General features: G+C 42.8%; 1 protein-coding gene across 13 annotated transcripts in view; it reads left to right on the top strand.

Moving 5' to 3' along the window:
- MARK2 (microtubule affinity regulating kinase 2) overlaps positions 1 to 24158 on the top strand; it is a 62563-nt gene that overhangs the window by 8458 nt on the left and 29947 nt on the right. The window contains exons 1-2 of one of the 13 annotated variants that reach the window (XM_077115894.1): positions 14419 to 16806; positions 16861 to 17211. The exons of 1 other annotated variant lie outside the window; for it this stretch is intronic. In XM_077115894.1, coding sequence (XP_076972009.1) covers positions 17176 to 17211 — 36 coding nt within the window. In that variant the 5' untranslated portion in view covers positions 14419 to 16806; positions 16861 to 17175. Of the gene's footprint in view, positions 1 to 423; positions 5511 to 14418; positions 16807 to 16839; positions 17212 to 22502 lie in introns of those variants that run through there. 11 more of the 13 variants (XM_077115898.1, XM_077115895.1, XR_013157578.1 and 8 more) reach the window with 11 other exon arrangements.

The following is a 24158-nucleotide window of genomic DNA, read 5'->3' as shown; positions in this document are numbered from 1 at the left end:
ACCTTGTCACTTCCTTGAATAGACCTAGTGAGACTATTTCTCAGAGGTGGGACATAGCAGGATTCTGAAGCTCATGTGACCGTCAGTGCTTGCTAGTGTAGCCGAATTTTTTCCCGTCTCCCCAGTAATCAGAAAAGTTAAAAGTTCGGTGATTAGTGGGTGAAGTTACCTGCAGACTGTTCCCTTGTCCTTGGGGGCAGGCTGTTCCTCTTGCCCCCACAATGACCTACTCATTGCTTCTGAGCATCCTTCCTCTAAGGGTTTTGGTTGCTGACATCCCATGTGCAGGGTGTCTCCACCCTCTTTAGACCCAAAAGTCTGCTGACCTTCCCTTCTCCTGCCACTCCCCCACTTCCCCACTCCCCCACCCCCCCCCACCCCCCACCCCCACCCCAACCCCGCCGCAGGTGGCCATCACTGGGCTGTCTTTGCATGTAGTTGCTTGGAGGCTCTTGTGGCTTGTTGCTTTTGTCTTTTTGCCCACAAGAGTTTGAATTACTGATTCTTCAGCAAGAGGAAGTGGGGCCTCTTAGGCTAACTCGGTCTAGCCTAGCGTTCTTATTGAACTCAGCTTATAGCAGACTCGAGAAGAGATCCCAGCACTTTTTGATTTCCAATATGGCGTTGGGGTTAAGAACAAGTTTGGCAGCTGAATTCCTGTATTGGAATGCCGGCTCTGCCTCTACTCTGACCATGGGTTTATCTAATCTGTGCATATTGCTCATCTGTGAAATGGGAGTAATGATAGTAGGTGTCTTGTAGGGGTAGCTGCTGTGAGGATTTACAGAGTGAATAAAGATAAAGCACTTAGAAAAGTGCCTGGCGGTTAGTAAGTACAGTGTAGTGATGTCATCATCATTGTTCCAGTTGAGCAACTTAGTGAATTTTCTCACAGTACCAGCACAGCTCCAGGTCAGTAGAAAGGGATACAGGTCATAATTTCTCTGTAATCGGTTGAAAGAATGTTGTTCTCCCTGACCTCTTCCAGCCATTGGGGGCCCATTGGTGTTTTTTCTAGGCTTTCTCGTTTTGTTTTATTTGTGTCTTTTGTTTTGTTTCTCTGTTTGTTTACCAGTCAGCTACCTGAAAGAAAATAGAATACTGTTGAAGAGGATACAGCTTGAGGATATTTAAAAAAAAAATCATTTGTTTACAAGACATCGATATTAGGAAGTTTTGTTGATTAAAGAAGCAAGCCATACCACCCGCTGCCTGGCCATGTTCTAGGTCCTGAATGTTGATGGTGATGGATGTGCAGCCTTGTCAATGACAAGAAGGCCATCCAAAGTCACTAGAGCCAGTGGATTTCTAGTGTTGTGTCTGGGTGTTAGAGGAACCCGAGGCTTTTCTCTATAAGACAATGCAGGAATTCTCCTTAAAATCCCATCTCCCGAAAAACCCATTTCTTTCATCATAATTCTTTCTTCAAGTACATTATTTACCCTTTGGCAACAGGAGAAGGCTCCCTGTTTCTCCTAAAGACTGCTTGGGAATTTAGCAGCAAAATGATTTTAGGTTCCTTTTTCACTTGCAGAGGGCCCTTCAAGTAGGTTCTTGTTAACCTCTGTTGGCTTGGAGGAAGGCCGTCATTTCTCAGCTGTTGCTGTGAATTTGTGAACTCTGAATCTTAGGCAGAGATTTTGGTCTCTTCTGACTCCTTGTTGTGTTTATCTCTTGCCACTTCCAGAGCTTGAATGCCCTTTCAGAATAGCAATTCAGTTGCTCAGTTTTTTCACATTGAAACGGTGATCAGGGAGAAAGGTAAAAGTGTCCAGTGCGTGGGGCAGTGTGGCTTTTACCATATTTTCCTCTTCCTTTTAACCACTCCCTGGTTGTTTCACTTTCTTTTTGTTGTTGTTGCTTGTCTTGTTTGAGCTCCCTTCATTATCACCGACCATGTTCCTGTCCATCTCAGTTTTCCATCTTGTTCCACTCTCTTACCTTTTCCATGCCCCTTTTGTGGCACAGCTCACAAGAGGAATTTTGGTAGACTGAAATTTCCTCCATGTATAGAGTCCCAGAACCAAGTGTTTTCTTTCTCCCATTCTCCTGATTTCTGTAAAATTGAGGATGTGCTGCTTTAGAAACATTCTCTTTTTATGTCTCTGGAGCCATCTCCCTCAGTATAGCTAGGTTTGGCAACCTGACAGTTGTTAGGGACAGCATCCCAATTTCCCTGGTGACAGAGTCTAAGCTAGTTCTGGGCTGCTTCCTCTGACCTGTCAGGAATGCGCTAAGTCCAGGCCCTGTCTTGGGAGAGATCCGGGCAGGTGCTTGTTAATTTTGGACAGTACAGTATCAAATTTGGTTTTCACAGTTTGGTCTGGGGACCCTGGGGTTTCCTAAAGCTCCTTTCAGGTGGTATACAAGGTCAAAATTATTTTCACCATAACACTAACACATTATTTGCCTTTTTCACTCTCAATCTATAATAAGTATACAGTGGGGTTTGTGATGATATCGCTTTTCCACCTGTTGAAATGTGTATGTCTTCTTGTTTTCTAGAATTTTTAAGTTATTAATATGGAAATTTTCAGCGATGAACTCAGTTTGTTTTCAATACATATACTGCGCTGTTAGTAGTCGTCTTTAGTTATACCTGCTGTAATCTCTGTAACCTCATTATTGCCCATTGAACCGTTATTTTGAAATCCCAGCATTTTCTTGGTGCCTTCCAGGAAACCCAACAAGAGGTACAGCTTGTAACTTACTTATAAAAACTTTTGGGAAAACGTCTAAATTTTAAATTTTTATTACAGCTTATTTTAGCATTTAATTCTATATTCTAAAATAAATGAAAATTTATATTATTTCTCTTATATTTAAGGGTGGATTGCTGGCTTTAAAAAAAGGCTTACTTTCTCACCGCACAACTGCAAACTTTATGGTTAAAGATACTGAAACTTGTAAGAAATGGAAAAAATAAAATAAATGAAAATAACGAAGCTATCTTCCTCTCAGCTTTGTAGATGTTGATAATACCTTACCATGTCTTAAGGCAGCATAGCATTTTGTATACTACTGTGAAGTTGTGGTATCATTTTGAGACCAGTCAATTGAACATTTTAAGTGTATACACTGTGACCTCTTTAAAAGCCAAAAATTTCTCTAGGTTTTCAGTCTAGAAATAAAAAAAGTCGCTAAATGTCTTGGAGCAGCTAGAAGGAAAAACCTGAAATGATAGAACTGTTACCCATACCAAACTCTGAAATCTGTTGTATAACTACTTATTACAATGTACTTTGAATTTTTTTGCTTTTTTGTATATATATTTCATAATTTTAAAAATGTAGTTTTTGTTTTTAAAGAAAAAGCCACTGAAGCCTCTTACGGGATAAGTTATCATCCTCCTTTGCTGGAGAAGCTCACACAGTACCTGAGAGACCAATAAAGTCCTGAAAAACTGACATTGTTAAATGCCCACTGGATGAATAGTTAGTAAAAAGTCAGGCAGTGGCATTTCCAGTGTCACTGTGACCTGTGGAATTAAAGATTTAGCTGCTCACTTGAAGACTGAGTTAATATCTTGCTTACGGAATATTACTTTTGCCTTTCAAACGAGCAGCTCTACAGTTGTGGCTGGACTTGCTGCATCAGCACCAACTACTCTTTGAAGGATATTTTCTTTTATGGGAATGCTTTGGCAACACATGCAAGTAGTGATAAATATTCAAAGAGTTGAAAACTTTTTTGAATCTCATGGTTTATCCTGGAGCAACCTTGTTAATGTTTGCACCATTGGTGCCAGAACAATGGCAGAGAAGATGGATGACACCAAAGCACAGATCAAGGCAGTGGCACCAAATCCCAAGCAGGTGTAGTTGCAGTCTTCTTTCCTTCCACACACTTGCAATCGAAAACACAAGAGCCAATTTCACTCAAGACTGTCCAGGATGAAGCTCTAAACATTTTATTAGTTATCTTGTAATTTTGTTAAATTTTATCTATCTAATAAATATCTCCTTATTAGAGTGATGAAATGCAAGATTATCCACTAAGCATTGCTCCTACATACCGGAGTATGAAGTTGCCCTAAGGAAAAGCACTTGTGTGATTGGGCTCAACCAGTTGCATGGAACATCAGTTTTTCAATGAAAGAATGACTGGCAGACAAATGATGCATAGTCAGAGTTGAGTATTTAGCCGACATTTTCTTGGAAATGAACAAAGTGTGCCTATCACTGTTGCCGGTGATAAAATTTAAGTTTTCAAAAATTAGAATTCTGGAAAACTTGTATTTGTCACAGTGAGCTTAATACCTTCTGAATATATAACAACTTTTCTGATGAGATTGGTGGTGAAATTAATGAATGTGATTTTTTAAAATATTTTATGGTATGTCACTATATGGAAATTCTGGATAATTCAGTGAAAGAATGTTTTCCTAATTACCTGTGGGTAAAAGAGCCATTCATAGTACAAGATGATCAATGGATTTTGATATAAAAGTAAGAAAAAGTTCTTTGGAAAAAATTCCAGATTCCACATGGCAACTAATCTTTATAAACTACCACTTGTTGAGTTTTGGTTTAGTATCAAAGAAGAAACTTCTCAGCGTTTGTAAAGCTATTAAACTCCATTTTCCAACTACAGGTCTGTGTGAAGTGGGATTTTCTTCATATACTTGAAAACAAAACAAAATATTAAAACACATTGAATGCAGAAGCAGATGTGAGAAGTTAGCTGTCTAACATAGACATGCAAGAATGTGAAAGACTGCAGTTCTTGTCATGAGATTTCTGTTCGTTTTGGTGAAAATTTTTTTCATAAAAAATAGGTTGTCTAAACATGTAATAGGTTTATTATTTTGAATTAATGAATACTTTTTTTTTTTATGATCACTTTGACTAATGTGGTAACTACCAATAAGTATAACCCACATAAAAGATCTTTGGGATCCACAAAAATTTTTAAGAATGTCACGGGTTCTCCTTACCAGAAAGTGAGGAGAATGCTGTTAGAGATGAAACTTGGGTTGCTCATCCCCTTTCTTTTTTTTTTTACATGAGCAGGCACCGGGAATTGAACCCGGGTCCTCTGGCATGGCAGGCAAGCGTCCTTGCCTGCTGAGCCACTGTGGCCCGCCCTCATCCCCTTTCTTGATTGGTTGTTTACTTGCTGTGACTTCATAAGGAGCCTTTGTTTTACAGTTCTAGCCCCTATATAATCCCTGTGTGGGCCTCAGGGAGACACTTGATGCTTTGGTTTCCTCTGATTCAGGTGGCTTGTTCTGTCACCTGAAGGACTTGGGCCAAAGATAGCATATTCCCTTCTAATACATAGAGCATTGATCTTATGGGTATTTGTTTTTGTTAGTTTGTTGTTTTTAATCTGTGGTTTCTTTTTTCTTTATTCTTTAATTTTTTTTTCTTTTTTCTCATTATTCCTTTTTACTTTATTCTTTCTCCTGTTTTCCTTTTTCATTCTTTTAAAAAATTTAGTTTGTTCTTGTTTTTTAGTTTTTTTGTCTGGTGTTGTGTTTTGCTGATTTGTCAAGAAGACTTCCTTTGGTATGTATGAAGTTGTGGTTTGGAAAATAATAGTTTTTTTTTTACTAAAAATAGGTTATTTATGTTTACATGTAATTCTTGTTGTATTTTTGTTTATTTTTTTACATGGGCAGGCACTGGAATCAAACCCAGGTCTCTGGCATGGCAGGCGAGAACTCTGCCACTGAGTCACCGTTGCCCACCTATAATTGGTTTTTTAGTGTTTTTTTCTTTAAAGAACACTATATATCTAAATGTTTTCCCATTTAATTTATAATATAATAAATATTGATAGAAAATAATCTATATGAACAAAAGCTTTTGAGGGACTCAGTTATTTCTGAGTCCTAAGTGTTCCTGAAACTAAAAAGTCTAAGAAAAACTACTGTAGACAGAACTTGAGTTGATCTTCTTGGCTCTGGTTGATAGATTTCTTGATAACATCATAAGAAACTTTTGTATTGCAATTCCCAGCCTGTTTCGTCCTGGTATGCCTCAGGAAGGGACTTGCTGTCAGGAAGACACTTGTTTGAAGTCCTTCTATCTGAGGAAGCTGGTTCTCAGTGACCCAGGACAAAGTCAGAACCAAAGTTAGCTTGTATTCTCCTAATACATAGCATTGAACCTTGTGAGTTGTTGTTTTTTTTTTGTTTTACAGTTATTTTTTATTTTTTAATTTTGAGTTTTTAAATTGCAGCGGAGTTGCGTAAATAGTCAAAAGAGTTTCTGTACATTTTTCAACCAGCTTCCCCTTATGCTAAAACCTTACATAGCCATGAATGTGTATCAAAACTAAGAATTAATCTTAGTATAATACTATTAAACAAAGTATAGAACTTAGATTTCATCAATTTTTCCACTGATGTGCTTTTTCTCTTCCGGTATCCAGTCCAGTGTCGCACATTGCATTTAGTTGTCATGTCGCCATGGTTTCCTCCAGTCTGTGACTGTTTCTTAGTCTGTCCATGTTTTTCATGACCTTGACAATTTTATAGAATATTGGTTAGTTATTTTATAGATTGTTCTTAGTCATGTGGTCTGAAATTTTCTCATGGCCTTATGCTTTAATTCCATTTTAAAGGTTAGCTTACTTGGATTTCACTATGACTGTATGCATTAAGTTGATAATCTGGAAAATATAGTAATTTTATTTTTAAAAGAGTGTCATGTTGACTTGTAATGGGTTTAGTAATATAAATTATATAGGTCGTTTAACATTTTCTCAGTTTTCATTTCTAATACAGTAAATATCAATAGCTATAACCCATGTAACTGAAAGCTATTTGAAGTCCTCAGTATTTAAGAGAGTAGAGGGTTTCCAGACAGAAATGTGAGAACTGTCCTTGTGGACAAATATAGGGTTGATCATCTCTATCCTTCATTGGTTGGAACTTGTTATGACCTGCTAATGAGCCTTTGTTTTCTATTCCTAGACCCTATTTAGCCTTGGCTGGGCACCAGGAAGGTACTTGCCGCCTTGGTTTGCAGTCCTTCTAGCTGAGGAGAATGGTTCTCAATGACCCAAGGGACTTTGACCAAAGTTGGCATGTTTCCTCCTTCTAATATGTTAGCATTTACCTTTTTTTTTAGTATTCCATTAAAAAGATCATTTGGCTTACTTGGATTTCGTTATGACAGTAGGTGTTTTTTTTAAAGCTTGTATCTTGGCTATTGGTCAATTCCAAATTTGAAAACTGCAAAGTGTGCTTAGCCTCTTATCCTTGAAGAACCTTGGTGCCTACAACAGCTGAAAGCATTAAGGCCAGAAGACCCAGCAGATAGTCTGCTCACTGGGTGGCTGCTGAACCTACATTTTATTCTTTTTAGCCCGTTTCTTACTAAAGCGTGCCTGCCAAATTCCACATTTATATGGCTACAAGTTATCTTGCATAAGAGATGGGCAGATAATTAATTGTGTATGTCGGAAGCAGCATCTGAAATTGTCTCTGCTTGATATATCTGTAAGAGGCAGGTAAAATTGTGGTAGATTCACTTTCTAAACTACTGTCTAATTCTTGACCTTGTCTTTTTGCGTCTCCTCATCCTCCAATTTCTGTAGCACCTCATTAACTTTTTGTGTCCCACATGGTAGGTGAGCATTCTACCACTGAACCACCCATGCACCCAACATCTCTGGTTTTTAAAAGCTTCCCATAGTACCACAAATGGTAGGCATTGGCTTCCTCTCAATAATCACCTGGACCAGCTTTAAGCATATCTTTTTAAACTCATGTCATTTGTTCAGATTTACTTCTCATTGGGATGATTTAAAAAACAACACAAAAAACACTTTCAAGTGCTTACCTAATAACAGCTTGATTCTGCATATAGATTCTAGTTCCATTTCCCATAAACCTCTGCCTTTTTTTTTTTTTTTAAGCAAAGCATATTTCCTTTCAGATTCACATGTGGCTTTCATTTTAGTCCCAGAATTGAACTTGTGCTATTTTCTCTCTTCGGCCACTGGTATGAATTGAAAATAAAGACTTTTGCTTTTAAAAGAAATTTGTTTGCTCTGTTAGCTTTAAGACAACTACTCAGTAGCAGTGCCTTCCCTCCATTCATTGGGAAACTTTCTGGTCCTGGGAAGACTGAATACTTAAAGGTTAGGAGATGCCCCCACTCATTCTCACTTGCTTTGCATGGTTTGCCTCTGAGGCTATATATCTTTAGCTATAGATACAATTTAAACATAGAAACAGTTCTTGAGGGTTTACTGTGTCCCAGGCATTTGTTTTAGGGGCTTTATAGTCATTAATATGCTTAATTTTCACAATAATAGATCTTATTATTTTCCCCACTCTATAGATGAGGTAACAGGCCCAGAAATTTGAGTACTTTGTTTAATGTTACAAATCCAGGTGGTCTCCAGAGCGTGTTCAGTGTCAGAACTAGGCTTTCTTGGCTGTGGAGAGCCTGGAACCCCTGGCTTAAGTTGTATCCAGGCAGTAGAAGATAGAGAGCCCCTTGTGGATTAGCCCCCAGCTGGTGGGACAGTAAATGTCTCACAGGTTGAATTTAGAGTTGGGCATGGGTTTCCTCTGCCCTCTGATGTTCTTTCTGTCCTCTATAGCCTATTGTAAAAGCGGTAGAGATTGTGCAGATACAGGTAGACCCAGCTCTCTGGTCTTATTTCCCTGGTATTCAGTGCTCCATACAAGAGCTTTGGGAAACACTTTAAATTTTATTATTTAATCCTGGCTTCTGATTCTCCTTACCTGTTCCCATCTTCGGGAATTTCAAGAATGCCTCTAGAAAAACCAGAGCCCTGAGACCTAAAATTAGCATCCAACAAGTAAGCATTGCACAGCGTAAGACAGTCTGGATTCCTATGTTTGACTGTCCTCTGGCATCTATGAAATGCTGGGATTCTAGAACTGTTTTTGGTAAGCATCCCCATCCCCACCCCCAGGTCAAGCAAAGAAACCTTTTGTGCATAGTTCTTAACTCTGCATTTTACCCCTGTGAAACCTGTGAACAAACTGACGTTTTCTCTTTACAGCCCTCTTATGTGCCACTTACACACTCAGAGACACAGACATACTTCTTGCTTTTAGCCTTCATTGCCAAGAGCACTGAGCACTGCAGCTGGTAGTGCCAGGCTTCTGCCAGGCTTGGGTGTGCCCTTGCGACATGCCAGTTCAACACTGGTTGCTGAACTCTGGCCATCCTGCTATGTCCCTTTATCCCACTGCGTATTTGTTCAGTCTTTCTTTTGGTTCACCTCTCTCTTCGGAAGCCTGTCCCCATAGCTATTTCCTCCTAGACACCTGCAGTTTTTTCTTACTGAGATTGGTTGCTGTGGCCCCTCTACAGAATTTGAACTTGAGTTTATGGTTTGATTTACTTGCTTTTCTAAACTTGACGACAGTATTTAAAAAAAAATTCTATTAGCTGAGGTTTTGTGTTTTATTAGTGAAGGTGTCAAATTTTGAGTCTACTTCAAGATGCCAGCCTGAGTGAGGATAAAGGGGTGAGCTGCTGCCCTTCATTCAAGCCCTTGTGGCCCTCTTGCTGCTCCAGCAGAGGAAGAGGGATTATTTGACTGTATGTTTGTTTGTGTTTGTGTTCAGAGCTGATTCACTTCTCCAGGATAATGGTTGTATGCCATTTCTAAATTACTTTAGAACTTCTTTCTTTTTGTTAAGAGATGGAAAAACCAAAGTCCACCTAAATTATTCAGAGGCACATAGGCTTTCGTATGAGTGGTCTTGTCCTCCTCACACCCATCTCCAACACACACATTTACTTCTCAGCAGAGGGGCTGCCCTGGAAAATGTAGCCCACATGCAATGAGCAGGCCACAGCTTCCATGGAGAGTGCATGGCAGCATTTTCCCTGCTAATAAAAAGGCTGTCATAATGGGTTCGGTCCACAGAGGCTCTGTCCTTCTCTATGTGTATTCCCAGGGAGGAAAATCTCTACCTTAATTACTGTCATCAGTTTGGCAGAGAAGTGTAGCTGCTAATTGATTAGACGACAGTCCTTTGTGTTGATGTGTAACTATTGTTTTTGTTTTTCTTCTAATAAATACATTTGGGCCAGGTAAGCTTGTTTTGGAGAGGTGAAGATGTGTGTGTGGGTTTCCCTTTATTAATGTCATGTCTTTAGTGCCTTTTCAGTGTCCCGGTTTTCTCACTTGGTAGTAAGAAGCACTAGGCTGACTTCTAAAATGTCATCTTGGTTCAGGAAGCTAATAATGTCCTTTCCTACCCTGCAGCTCCGTTGTACACCCTTTTTGTTTAATAGCACCAGATTCTTTATTTAGTTTGGTTATCATTCCGTCCGTCTTAGAATGGTTTGAATCCTGTTCTGAAATATATATTTAAGATAATGTTTAAAAGCAAACACTCTGCCTTTCTTGAAACCACAGAAACTGCTTGTGAAACAGCCGATAGGGCAAGTTGCCAAATCTAGACTGTTAAAACCAATCCCATAATGACACAGTTTCAAACACTGATGCTAAACCTTCATTATGATTGTGGCATGAGGATTTTTGTCAGTGTGTTTAGGTACTGAATTCCCAGTTTCACATTCAGAATGCTTACGTTATAAAATTCTTCATAGTAAGCCATTCCAGAAATCTCATGTAGCAAATCCAATATCGACTGTACAGAAAAAGCTTTTTAAGAACACTTTTGAAATGAGAGAAGTTGTACGTATACAGAATAGTCATGCAGAAAATAGAATTCCTATATAATCCCCACCTCACAGTTTTCCCTATTATTACAGTTTTGCGTTAGAGTTGTACCTTTGTCACAATTGATGAGACAATGTTACTATAATTATGCTATTAACTACAGTCCATAGTTTACTTAGGGTTTACTGTGTTATGCAGCCCTATGATTCTTAAAAATTTTATCTAGTAATATATTTACAACCTAAAATTTCCCTCTTTTAACCAGATTCTAATACATAATTCAGTGGAATTAATTGTATTCACAATTTGTGCTACCATCACCACCATCCAAAACCAAAACTTTTCCATTATGCCAAACAAACTCTACCAATTAAGCAGTAACTCCTCAATCCTTACCCCCACCCCAGCCTCTGGTAATCTGAATCCTAGTTTCTGGCTCTATGAATTTGCTTATTTTAATTATTTCCTGTCAGTGATATCATACAGTATTAGTCTTTTCCTGTCTGGCATATTTCACTCAATCATGATGTTTTCAAGGTTCATCCATGTCACATGTAACAGAATTTCATTCCTTTTTACCATTGAATAATATTCCATTGTATGTACATACAACATTTTGTTTTCCATTTGTCTGTTCATGGACACTGGGTTGCTTCCATGTTTTGGCAATTGTGAATAATGCCACTGTGACCATCAGTGTGCAAATATCTGTTTGAGTTCTTGCTTTGAGTTCTTTGGGTATATACCAAGAAATTGCTGAGTCATGTGATTGTTCTATACTTTCTGAGGAACCACCAAACTGTTTTCCATAGCAGCTGCACTGTTTTACATTCCCATCACCAATGAACAAGTATTCATAGTTTTCCATATCCTTTCCAACACTCCTTGGTTTCTGTGTTTTAGTTTCTGTTTTTTTAATAGTAGCCATAGGTGTGAAATGGTATCTCACTATGGTTTTGATTTACATTTCCCTAATAGGGCCAATGATGTTGAGTATCTTTTTCATATGCTTATTTGTACAGGAAACGTTTTAAACAAACCAATGCCCATTCCCCCTTACCTACTTTTTAAAAAAAAATTCCGGAAGCAATTTCCTTTTGAGATGATTTGGACCAAGCCTCTCAATCGACTTTTCCCATTTTTACGACTGAAGAGAAACTAGCTTCAGAACTGGGTCTTTCTCTCAGGAGATGTCTTGGGTCTTAGTCTTTATCCCCAGAATTTGAATTAACTGGCATAGAATCTTCTCTGTTTAGAAAATTCTATTTATTTCCAGTCTCTTTCAGGAAAGAATATTCTTTTCCTACCATATTTCTGGAGAGCTCTGAAACTGCTGATAGCCCGATGGGCGAGGGTACAATTTAAAAACTAGTATCAGTGTGAACTGAGTTGTGGCACTGATTGAATAGGAAAGGAAGGAGACGAGGCTTTACAACTAACAATTGGTAAATAAAAAGGAAAATATATAAATATGCCTTCCTGTAATAGCCTGCACTGAGTTAGGGGTTCTTCATAATCCCTTCCAAATCTTTCTTAAGATAGCCCTCTTCTGTTCCTGTTGCTAGGCTTTTTCTGACTTCATTTAAATGATCAGGAGTCCTGAGTAACAGTTTTGACATTGACTTTTTAGTTTTTCTGTTTCATCTTTGCTTGTATATGGGACCTGTCCATATTTCCCAGATGAGATTGAGAGATGAGGAAGGCTAAATGGTTTATTCTTCAGTGAGTCTCCTACAGTTGGCTTCCTGAACTCTGGTTTCCTTTTGTTCTACCTGTGCTATTCCCCACCATGGTGGACTCAGTTAGGGGGGGGTGGGGAAGGGAGACGAGAACATCCCTGTTAATTGAAGCCCCAGAGAAAATAGGTCCTGATAGGTCCTGACAGAACTCATGGTCCTCAGCTCTCTCTTTGCCTTTGGTTCCTCTGAAACATAACAAATGCCGTAGACTTCCAGTAAGTTGGAGGGGGGAAGTAGACACACTAATGGATTTGATGCAGCGCTGGATTGTGTGATTTGTGCTTATCTCCTCCTGGACTATCAGCTCCTTTGAAGGCTGAACTCTGTTTTATCTTCCTCCCCCAGAGCCTACTTTATATGTGGTCATCTCTCAATTATTTGTGAAATAAAAATAAAAATTGTAATATGGGTATTTTTCTCTACTGTTAACAGCCATTTTGGGATGTTTTTCCGTATTGATTTGTAGATCAGTCATTTATATCTATCCAGTTATTTGGCCATGTAAGTCACAAGTCTTAATTAGGTGCAATAATGACTAAAAAGACCAACTTATTCAGAGTGAGAGAATGAGGGGGGTTTACGCTATTACTGCATTGTGTTAAGAACTCATAAGAAAGAGGAAACCACAGGGGGAGAATTAGCTGCTGAGGAAACCCTGACTGGCTTCCCAAAGTAGGTACTAGAGCCAGAAAGCCAAGCCCTCCTGCTTTCCTGAGTTCTGTTTCTGCCACTTAGACTAAGCATCTCTGGCCAGCATTGCTGCTGCTAGTTAAATTGGCCTCCTCCTTCCCTCTGTTTGACACTGGGCGAACAGAAGTACACTGAGTGTTGGGAATTTTGTCCAGAGCTGGAGATCATGTGGTCTGTGTCAGAAGTCTGGAGTTATTTATAGGGGGAGAAAAGCTCAGGAACATGGCACAGGAAGAACTGATTTTACACTACCTCATTGCCTGGGGATAGCAAGGATCCAGATTTTTCCTTGAGCATCTCAGGGGACATCAGTTGCTTCTCTGAGTTAACCAAGAGCTGTGAGGTCAGGATCATGTTTTCCAGGACCATCGTGGGTAGGGCGAAAATGGGAAAGAGCACCATTTTCTCCTTTTTTAAAAAAATATTTTTATTGGAAAAATCTTCACACACATGTAATCCATACATGGTTTAAAATCAGTGACTCACACTATCATCACATAGTTGTGTATTCATCACCATGATCATTTTTGCAATATTTGCAACACTCCAGAAAAATAAATAAAAAAAAAGAAAAGACTTATACATCTAATACCCCTTATCCCTCCCTCTCATTGACCACCAGTATTTCAGTCTACCTAACTTTTAACCCTTTATGCCCCCCTATCATTTATTTATTTTTTATCCTTATTTTGTTACTTATGTGTCCATACCCTGGATAAAAGGAGCGTCAGACACAAGGTTTTCATAATCACACAGTCACATTGTAAAAGCTATATTGGTATACAATCATCTTCAAGAATCAAGGCTACTGGACACGACTCAACAGTTTCAGTTGCTTCCTTCCCTCCAGCCACTCCAATACACCATAAATTAAAAAGAAATGTCTATATAATGCATAATAATAACCTCTTGACTCTGTTTCAAATCTCTCAACTACTGAAACTTTATTTTGTCTCATTTCTCGCTTTCCCCATTTGGACAAGTAAGGCTTTCTGAGCCAGGTGATGCCGGGTTCCGGCTCATCCCAGGATTTCTGTCCTACATTGCCAGGGGAGATTTACACCCCTGGGAGGCATGTCCTATGTAGTGGGGAGGGCAGTGATCTCCTTTCTTCTTGACTGCCTGATCTGATGGTTCCTGAATTGAGAACTCTGTGGTTCTTGGGTATGAAAGCTCCACTTGACTTGCAAATCTCCTGCTGCTGAACCAACAAAGAAGGCACCAGCTCTGTAGGGTGGTGGAAATAAGGACCTGTTAGACTGGTCTATCTGTACCTTCCTCTCCTCCCCCCCTCCCTGCCCCCCCCCCCCACAGGAAGACTGAAACTGCTACTTGCCCAGCTTTGCCAAAGCAGTTTCTTCTCATGGGTGACCTACCCTATGGGAGGCAGGCGGGCAGCTCCCCACCCAGGAGTACGCAGGAGACCTGCTTCTGTGACCATCGTGATGTGGGTGGGAGCAGGTGCCAGGCGCTGGGTGTGCCACAAACTCAGAATCCCTGGGGCCTGCTGGAAATACCCTGTCATGGTGCCTTTCCCTGCACCTTGTGGCCATGTTCCTGGTTTGTGAGAGGCTGGGAGGGGTGAGGAACTTGTAAATTGCCGGGAAATGAAGTTTAGGGAGGAGAAGATCCTTTGGAGTTCAGGGCTATAATGTTTCTAAGTTGAGCTGCTGTTTAGTACCTTTGCTCTGGAGCTGTCACCTAGGTTACCTTTAATTTTTCCAGCCCTAGGCAGAAAAGGTTTTCCTGTGTGGGAGCCAAGTGTCCAGGCCATGCTAGGTGAGGTATACTTAGGGTGGGTTGACCCAGTAGAAGCTAAGGCCAGGAGTAGTCTTTTGGACATGCACACATTCGCCACTTCCTTCAGTTGTCTTAGGGACAGGTCCAGAAGGCCACTGAGAGCCCTCACTCCCATACCCAAACAGAGCTCATTTCCAACCCCTCATTTTACAAGTTGGGGAATGAAGGTCCCAAGAAGGTGAATGACTTGCTGAAGGTTATGTAACTTGTTAGGGCCAAGTTGGGGCTAGAATAGATCTCTCTTGGAATCCTTTGTACTGTACCTCAGCTGCTCTTACTTCAGGGGCAGTCCTTTTGCTTAGAAGACCTGAATGGAGGCTACCTGCCAGACCTCAAGGCAGAAGGAAAGCTAGGAAAGGACAGGTGAAAGGGCAGCAGACCCCAGCTCCAACACCAGATAGGAGTTATGAAATCTTGGCAGAAACTGTGCCCAGAGAGATACCAGAAGGCCCTAGGGAATGAATTTAAAGCTCTGGACACCAGCATTCTAACCCAGGCCAGGGTTGAAGGGTGGCTTGGAGCCAACTAGGACTAAGAGCTTTTGGAAAAGGGGTCCACTCAGAGAAAAGCAGGGAGACCTGACTCAATGATTTTGTATTAGGAAAACAGTTTTTGAAAGCCTGATAACTGACAGGTACTGAGGACACAGAGATGACTTTTAAGTCTTGGAAATGTCCCTTAGGCCACTCCCAGTCCTGCGTAATGATGAACAAAACAGCCACCAAAGAGTTGCGAAGAAGATAGGTCATTCAGTGAAGACCCAGTGCAAGAAGATAGGACCTCCAAAATGTCTGGAGTGAACTGTCAGGGACCCTATGAAGTCACAGGCATGAGCCATGGACAGCTTCTTGGGGAAAGTGATGGGTGCGCTGAAGCTAACTTGGAAGAAGGCTGGGAGTGAATGATGGAAGGACAGTGTTTCAGATGATGGAGGGGTGAATCAAAGGTCTGGAGGTCTGAGAGAGCATTCGACATTTGAAGACAGGTGGCTAGAGCCTAGAGTGAGGCTCTTGGAGGGATAGGGAGTGAGGGTGGAACTACAGGCAGGGAAAAGTAGGTAGCCAACTCATAATGCAGTTGCAGGAATAAAAACAAAACATGTAGGTCTAGTCTAGAAATCAGTTTCATAAATATGTGCTGGGCTCCTGCTGACTGTCCATGCATCCCCTCTCCCCCGTGTTGTAGGGTAAGGGAGCAGGTTTCTATTTGTAGGTGGGAGGCAGAGAGTAGACCAAAGTTTTGGGCCTAGTCATGGTCTCTGGCTGTAGCTTTGGAAAAGGTCTGGCTGTGGGCCTCTTCAGGTCTGGGGGGCCAGCACCACTTTCCCTTCCCTTTTGGAGAGTGAATCACGGGCTGCTGCTGTCACTGGAGGATTTGCCTGCTTTTCAGAGGCAGCCGGTGTGAAGGCTGAGGGGAGGAGTTGGTGAGAAAGAGGAAGTACCTGGTGGCCATGGCTCCTGCCACCCCTGGCATACATTTCTGTCGCTAAACAGCACCTCTGTGTGGCAGCCTTGGGCTCTGCTCTGGAAAAGGAGGAGTTCTTGTGGGAGGAGCCATCGTCCCTGGCTTCTGCTTTGCCCTTGGTCACGGACTGGATTGTGCAACACAGCCAATGAAATTCCCCTTCCTCCTGTCATTGGTAGTTGGTGGCACAAGTACTCTGAGCGGCAGACCTTGATTGCAGGGTAGTGGAAATGCCCCTGCTCCAACAGGGCTCACGGCACACCAGGCAGAGCGTGTGGAAATTGACCCGAGGTTGTGGACTATCTGACCGAGAAGGGGCTTAACAGGAAACTGTTTCACCTCTGACTACGTACGGACACTGCTCTGCAGACAGCTGGACTGTCCCCTCTCCTGCCAGGGAGAAAGTTTTCTTTCCATGCTTGTCTGGCTTTTACTATTTCCCCTCCTTCTCCCAGAAACCATAAATCTGCCCATCTCCTGTTAGGTTCTATTTCCCCTCCTTCTCCCAGAAACCATAAATCTGCCCATCTCCTGTTAGGTTCTAGTTCTGGTCAGAGTACCATTCAGAGCTCCAGGCAGAGGACCAACCCACTTCTGCCCTGGGCGGGTTTTCCCCTCCTTTTCTCAGCTTGTTGGATTTGCAAGTTCCCCAGATTTCTCCTCATGCAGCTGGTTGGCTCTTTAGTGCCCAGAGATTGGAGCTCTCCTGCAACGTGAACCCAGCTGCTTCCCTCCCTGGTTTGAGGCGGGGCTTGAAAATAGAGAATCATAATCTCCCTCCTCCCCGTCCCCCCTGCCAAGCAAACTGGAGTGACCAGCTCAGAGCGGGACTTAGCCCGCCTTACTGCTCTGCATGACAGCCGCAATCTGGAGGAAGATTAATGGACGCGTGAGTATCTGAACTCTGGAGCACATTGCCATCTTGGGCTGACCCTCTGTGCAGCAGTGGACTCACCCTGGTGTTAGTGGAGACCAGAGCTCCTCAGGATTCAGCTAGGTGTGTCTGCTCAAGGCTACCCATTCTCTAATGCTTGTGGAAATGAAGAGCGCCTGTAAATACCCCTGTTCTTCAGAAGAGCTGGGTGGGTGGTTTGGGGAGTTTATTCTTGGAATCCCTTGCAGCACAATATCCCTATTTTTGTTTTCCCTAAGCCAGGTTCTTTAGTTCCTAAGCCAGTCCCTTTCATTCCTAACTTAATACGTTCAATTTTCTTAGGATGGCGCATCTTCCCTGGCCTTGGCAAGACTGTGGGTGAAAGGTTAGGAAACTAGTAGTTGCGTCTTTGCTAGAAAGAGGATGTTAGAGAATAGCACAGGTTGTTAGCAGGTGATTCTGTGTTCTCCCTTTGGCTGGCTAGGGAAGACCACCAGCCTAGCGCTCCTCTGCTGACCTTCTCAGCCAAAGGAACACCACAATGGAAAACTCTTGCTGCCGAGACCCAAATGATGCCTAAGGCAGAGAGCAGACCATAGCAGCCCGATCTTGCCGAGTAGGGAGGATTGGTTATTTAGGGGCTGTGACAAATGGCTTTGCAGAGGAGTAGGGGAGGAAGAGTCTAATTTGCAGAGCCAGGGGCCAGCCTCTGCAGCATAGCTCTGAAGGGCCTAGACTGCCTGGAGCCAAAGGTTCGGGTGCTGACCACCTCCCCTTCTTCCTTCCTCTGTTTCTGTGGCGAGTGACTGTCACTGTGTCATTGTCAGGTTGACCCTCTGATCAAAGAGGAATGAGCCTGACCTGGTCTCCAGTCTCCCTGCTCCTGATTCCTTCTTCCCTGGAGTTGTACCTGAGGGTGATAATTTTTTTTTTTCTCCTACCTCTGTTACTGATTATAGCAGGAAGTGGTCACAAGAAGTTCTGTTTTACTAGTTTGGCTTCTGATTGGGAGTTTAGGCATCTAAGAACGAATGCTTTCCTTATCCACATGTACCCTTGAAACATCCTCTCCCTCTTTCTTATGCCCTGTGCACAAATTTCTCAGTGGGCCAGAGAGGATTTGCTCAGGTATTAAAAAACCCAAACATTAACCTTCCATACAGAGAACACTGGAGAAATTGAGCAGTGCCCCAAGGTCACTTGATCCTAAGTGGTATTTGGCACAGTTTGCTGGTTTGGCGTTTGCTGAGAGATTTCTACTTTATATTTGAGCAAAAAACTTCTTGGCGGGGGACCTCTATGCTGTGTTCCCAGTGCTTGCCCTGTGCACAAGATTTGCCTCCGTCCCTCCCCTGACAAGTTGTCTTAATCCTCTCACCTATAAACAAGTGCAGCAGAACATGCTGGTCCACTCCCATGACCTTGGCTGTCTGGTCATGGGATGGCAGGCATCAATGGTAGATACCGCAGTCACTTGACATGGTAGAGCTGTCAGGACAAAGAGGTGCAGATACCAGGAGGAAGCCGGGGCCTGCCCGTGAGGGTAGACGGGAGTGTGTCTGGTTCCTTTGCGAGGACCATCTAGGGGAGGTCAGCCTCTCCTGGGGAGTGTGGGGCAGAGTTAGGACTTTCAGCTCTGAGAAGAAGATGGATAATCACTTTTCATTCTTTCTTGCACTGCCTTTATTACCGTGAATTCCTAATTTTTGTATCTCATTTATCTTTCTCTTATATCTGAAATCCTGTCTGCAGGACATGCAGCTGTTACAGGAAACTGCCCTGAGACAGACACTAGTTCATGGGATACTAAACCCAGTACCAAAAATCCCATCTTCTCAAATAGTGAGCCTGTTATATTGTGTGAAGGACAGCTGGTGATGGGAGCCTGGCTCCACACAAGGCTGCCAAGTCTCCAAGCCAGAGAGACTCAGGAGCGTGAACTACAGCTAAATTTTCACCCCCACTGCCCCACTCCTCCCACCACACACACAGGTTTTCCTCATCATAGCAGAAGAGGCAGAGCTTAGCTTTAGAGAGTACATAACATAAGAATTAGGGTCTCCCACCAGACTGTGTGTGTGTGTTTCTTAATCACTAGTCACATTTCCCATCGTGACTATTGGTTTGCAAAGACTCCATGGTCCTATATCTAGAAGGTCTTGGCAAAATTGCTGACATTTGGATCTCAAGAGCTGTGGTATATCCTCTGGATTTTCCTACGTTGGGATGTAGATGTTTAAAGTGCTTTTTATCAGGGGAGACTATAGTGGCAGGGGCGTTTTATGGAAAAGAGAGAACGATTGAGCTGGCTCTACCCAAGTTCAAGTCTGAGCCTTGAGAGTAGACGACCAGAACTTGGCTTTCAACTGCAGAGCTTTCCTAGATCAGTTTGAAAAGTTCCGTCTCATCTGGAGATGCAGAGCATTTATGGTGAGCACAAGTTCCACCACAAGTTGTTATATGGAATTATAACAATAGTGAGTTCCATTTGCATTTAGAATATACCAGGCACTATTCTATGTGTTTGGATGGTGTTGGATATTTGGCATGTCTGATCTTACACCTTTTGTTTCAAGGCTTGGTAGAGACCACTTCGTGCCTGGAAAGTTCTTTGTCCTTGGTAGTCAACATAGACAGGATAGGATGGATATCAGTGACCTTGTACAGCCCAGCTAAATTCTTTCACTAGAGGTGTCCTAGGTGGGTTTCTTCTCAGTCTTCAGGACTTTATTTAAGCTTCTATGCCTGTTGGTAGTTACAGCTGCCCTTTAGAATTTGTTGGAGGGAGGGAGGGTCCTGTATTCCTTTTGTATTCTGCCCTTTCTGTGCATTTGGAGCTGGAGAGCTATGGATTTGGTTGCTTGCCTCCTTCAAAATAACGATTATTCTCTTGTCTGCAGTCTTTGTAATAGTACATCCAACAGTGCTCAACCCCGCCCCCCTTTCTCCCCAATACCACCTGTTAACTGGTGGTTCTAGTTCCTCAGGGCTTCCACCAGCACATGAGCTAATCTGTATCAAAGAGCCCACCCCCAGACCCCTGTCACAGTGGTTAGAAAGCACAGAGCCTCCAACACTCAGCTGTGAAACGTGAACCCAGGTCTTTGCTGCCTTAGCCATAGCTAAGCTGGCTGTTCTCTGGGCCTTTTCATTCTCTTAGAAATCGTGCAAACAGGCTCTCTTCTAGGACTCTGAAAAGATGAATTAATTATGAAATATACTTTTTAAGAAGGTACTTGTAATGGTAAATGGCTATCATCTGGTTTACTGTACTCTGCTCCTAGGCCAAATACACAAGTAGCTAGGGCACCCTGGAGTGGAACTGTCATTGCTGCCAGCAAGTGAACCACGGTGTTTGGCTTTGGGAGCACCCTAGGCCTAAAGTCACAAGCTGACATATATTTGGTCTCGCTGAGAGGCTTGCACTCTTTAGTATTTTCCGCCACTTTTGACAGAAGAAACCTTTTCCATTTATCTGGCAAGCTAGTCAGGGCACCTGCCCAGGTCATGGCCACTTAGAATCCAGCAGTCTCTGCCCTCAGCCCAGGGTTGCAGCAGCAGGGGTGGCAAGCCCAGCGAGGTAGAATGAGGCCCATTCCTTGCTTTAGTTGCCTCATAGCCTTGTAGGAGAGACAGAGTGTTTGACCTGATGTGCCAGTGTACTGTCTTAGGATCCCGTTTCTCTTCTCTAGCTGCAAGCTTTCCTACCTGGTCTTCTTAACCCATCCATCCCTTCTCCTGTAAGGCAGTACCTTTCAGCATTCCTTTCCTCCAGCCTTATTCCTGGTCTCTGTCTGGGTCAGTATCTCCTTATCCAACCTTATGCTCCAATCACCTCCAAATGCCCGATTCTTTACCACCGTGGTTTTTAAGTCCCTATCATCTCCACCACCACCACCCCCAGCTCTTGTTTCAAGCCCAGTTTCTGCTGCCCATGATGTATAGAGAGCAAAGATAGTTCCTGGATCCCACGTTGGAACTCTGAAGTCCTTTTCCTGTTCTGAACTATGCTTTAGAGCTGAAGTACAGTTAATATTTTACTTTTGATCCAATGGTGGGCCCTCATGGGCTGGTTTTGAGAACACAACCACCGTTTGTGGCATGTCTTTATGGAAAAATAGTTCCTACTTAACACAGGAAGGAACTGTTGGTAAGTTGGGGATTTCTTGACTAATATGCTGCAGCAGATTTGCTTGTGCCCTTGTGGAAGTGTTCTCATTACTTTGCAGACATAGCACCATCTATCACAGAAATAAGTTGTCCTTTTGGATGCTGAATGAGCATTAAATAAAATAAAATAAAATAAAAAAAACACTTCCCTGACACCCCACCCCACTCCCCACACCCCCAGCTGAAGTTTGCCACAAAGCTATGCTGATTCTCTCTGATTGCTCTGCGGGGCAGTTGTGTGATTCTCAATATCAGCTCACTGACCCGTACTTAGGTAGCACCAGAAATGGGGCACTCCACCCCCACCCCCAGCCCACCCCTACGGCTCAGATGTCTGTTCACCTGCTTGGGTTCTTAATGATCTGCTGTATGAGAAAGATAACATCTCAGCCTATGAACAGGAACGGCCCAGCAGGGGGTTTTGCTTTTAGAAACAGCAGCCAGTTGGATTTTTAATGGTCACTTAACTGGAGCAGCTGCATCACAGCATGGCCCTGTGGGGAATAGTTCTGAGGCCAGGGTGGCAGTGACAGCCTTAGGTGATTTTTGTTACTTCTTCTGCTTGAGCTTTGACCTCTAGCCATGGTTACTTCTAAGGCAAGCAGACTTTGCCCCAGTGTTTTTTTCTGACATTTCCTCTTCCTTCAACTCCCCTTTTGAAACTGGAGGAGTAAGAAAGCAGTATGTTTTCCATTTCCAGATAAAGATGAAATGGAAAGAGAAGCAGTGTCTTGTTCAGCACCTTCCAGTGGTAGGGCTGGAACCAGATGGGACCCAGAAGGCCTGTTTCCCGCCCAGCACTGGATCTATTCTGCAGCATAAAGACATTTTAAAGAAATCACATTGCAAAAGGGCAGAGACAAAGAAATAAATCTACATCCAGGTAGAAAGGCTGTTGCATAAATAGCAAGGTAGTTTTTTGTTTGTTTGTTTTATTTGTTTAAAAAAAAAATGATCTCATGCTTCTTTTTTACTTTGTGTTGGCAAAAAACCCAGGAGAAGATGGGAGATTCTGGGAGGAGATGATTATGCTGGGTGAGTCAACTGAGCTCCCCAGCTGCCGTTTTTAGTTCCTTTGCTTTTCTGTAACAGGAGGCTGTTTGGGGAGTGGTGGGGGGTAGGGTGGGGAATGCTGGTTTATGCATCAAGACAGGAGGCAGGTGTGTATGTGTATGGGTGATTTTCTTTTGGTAGGTGGCACCCTGGGGTTGACAGGGCCTTATGATCAGTGTATTGGTTCAAACAGAAGATACCAAAACAGAGCCTATAGTTAGGCTCTGCTGCAAGTCACTGTCACTTCCCCAAATCAATAGTGTTAAAGTTGCATTGCATTGTTGTAGTAAGATACAATGTTTTTTTAGCATATCAGTGGAAAAATTGAACGTAAAGAGGCAGAGAGAAGAATTGTCTTAAGTGGGAGTGGCTGGTAGTTGTCACAGGCAACAGGAAGTTCAGAGGAGAGGTTTCCCCCTCTGAGATGAAAGGAGGGCTTGGGCTTAATGGAGGGTGGCCAGGGAGTCTGCCCTGCTGGTCCTTGGCTAAGCTTTGTGTTCTGAGTTCCTCTGCACTTCACCTTGGTGACCCCTTTACCTGATGCTTTGTGTCAGGAGAGAGCACCTGAGCCTTTTCCCACCTGAGAAAGCTCGCTAGTGGAATTAGATTTCCATCGGTGTCATCCAGGGAATCTTGTGGCCTACTGCTCTGCTGGTTGTCTGCAGAGTGCTATGATTTGGGGGATCACAGAGATTTTCATGAAGATGCCCCACCACATTTTCCTATTTATTCACTCTTACATATATGTTCTCTCAGTACATTTTGAATACGTCTGCTGTGCTAGACATTGTTCTGGGCCATGAATAAGATGGGCCTGTGTCCCTCTTTTGCAGTGTAGGCTGGTGGGAAGGAGAGATGGTATCCAACCAATTTCAAGGGTGATGAATGTCTGGAAAGGGGAAGCAGGTCTCATGGCAAGAGGTTTTGGTCTTGCTTCCTCAGACCTTCTTCTCCTTAGAAAATGAAGGCCACTCTGTCCTGGGGGGCTTTAGGGTTCACAGAGTTGTACCTCTTTTATTCCATATGTAAGTAACATGTGCACTGGTAGGCATTGGGGGCACACAAAGCAAGCAGGCTACCATCTCTGGCCTCTCAGGGCTTGAGAGAGGAAAGACATGGAGACACAGAGTAAAAAAGATAAGCCAGTGTAGATAAAGTGCTTTGAGAGTCCAGAAAAGGGAGCAGTTACTCCCAGTTAAGAAGTGTCTAGATAGTTCTTTGAACACAAGGATTTAGGTAAAACAAGGGATAGAAGATTTACTTACCTGAATTACTTAAAGAAAGCATGTGGTTGATGGAACTCTTCATCCACAATTCCATTCCATTCCCTCCAAGGCAGCCAGAGAGGTAGAGCTGGGACTTGACCCCAGGATGACACCCTTCACTACCATACCATATGCAGCTTCCCGGAAGTGTGCTGGAGGGAGCCAGCAGTGTAAGCTGGGTGTAGAAGCCCAGAGTCCTGAGAATGTGCTAAAACATAAGCTGTTAGGCAAAAAAAAAAAAGGGGGTTAGAGGGAAGCCCAGGCACCTCAACTCCACTTCCCACAATCTTCTGTAAAGGGAGCCAAACCTTTGTGCTGCAGGCTGACTTCTCCCTACCCCCTCCACCCCCATTCCCCAGGGCCTTGGGCTGCTGGCAGGCTGGCTCTCCTGTGATATGGAGGAACTTGCTGGTCTCCATGGTTACAGTAACCCACTGGTACAAGAGGAGCCGAATGGAGTGCAACGCTAGCAGT

The sequence above is a fragment of the Tamandua tetradactyla genome, chromosome 9, assembly GCF_023851605.1.
Source record: "Tamandua tetradactyla isolate mTamTet1 chromosome 9, mTamTet1.pri, whole genome shotgun sequence".
Lineage (NCBI taxonomy): Eukaryota > Metazoa > Chordata > Mammalia > Pilosa > Myrmecophagidae > Tamandua > Tamandua tetradactyla.
Note: the sequence above shows the minus strand (reverse complement) of the source record. Positions and strands in the feature narration are given on the sequence as shown.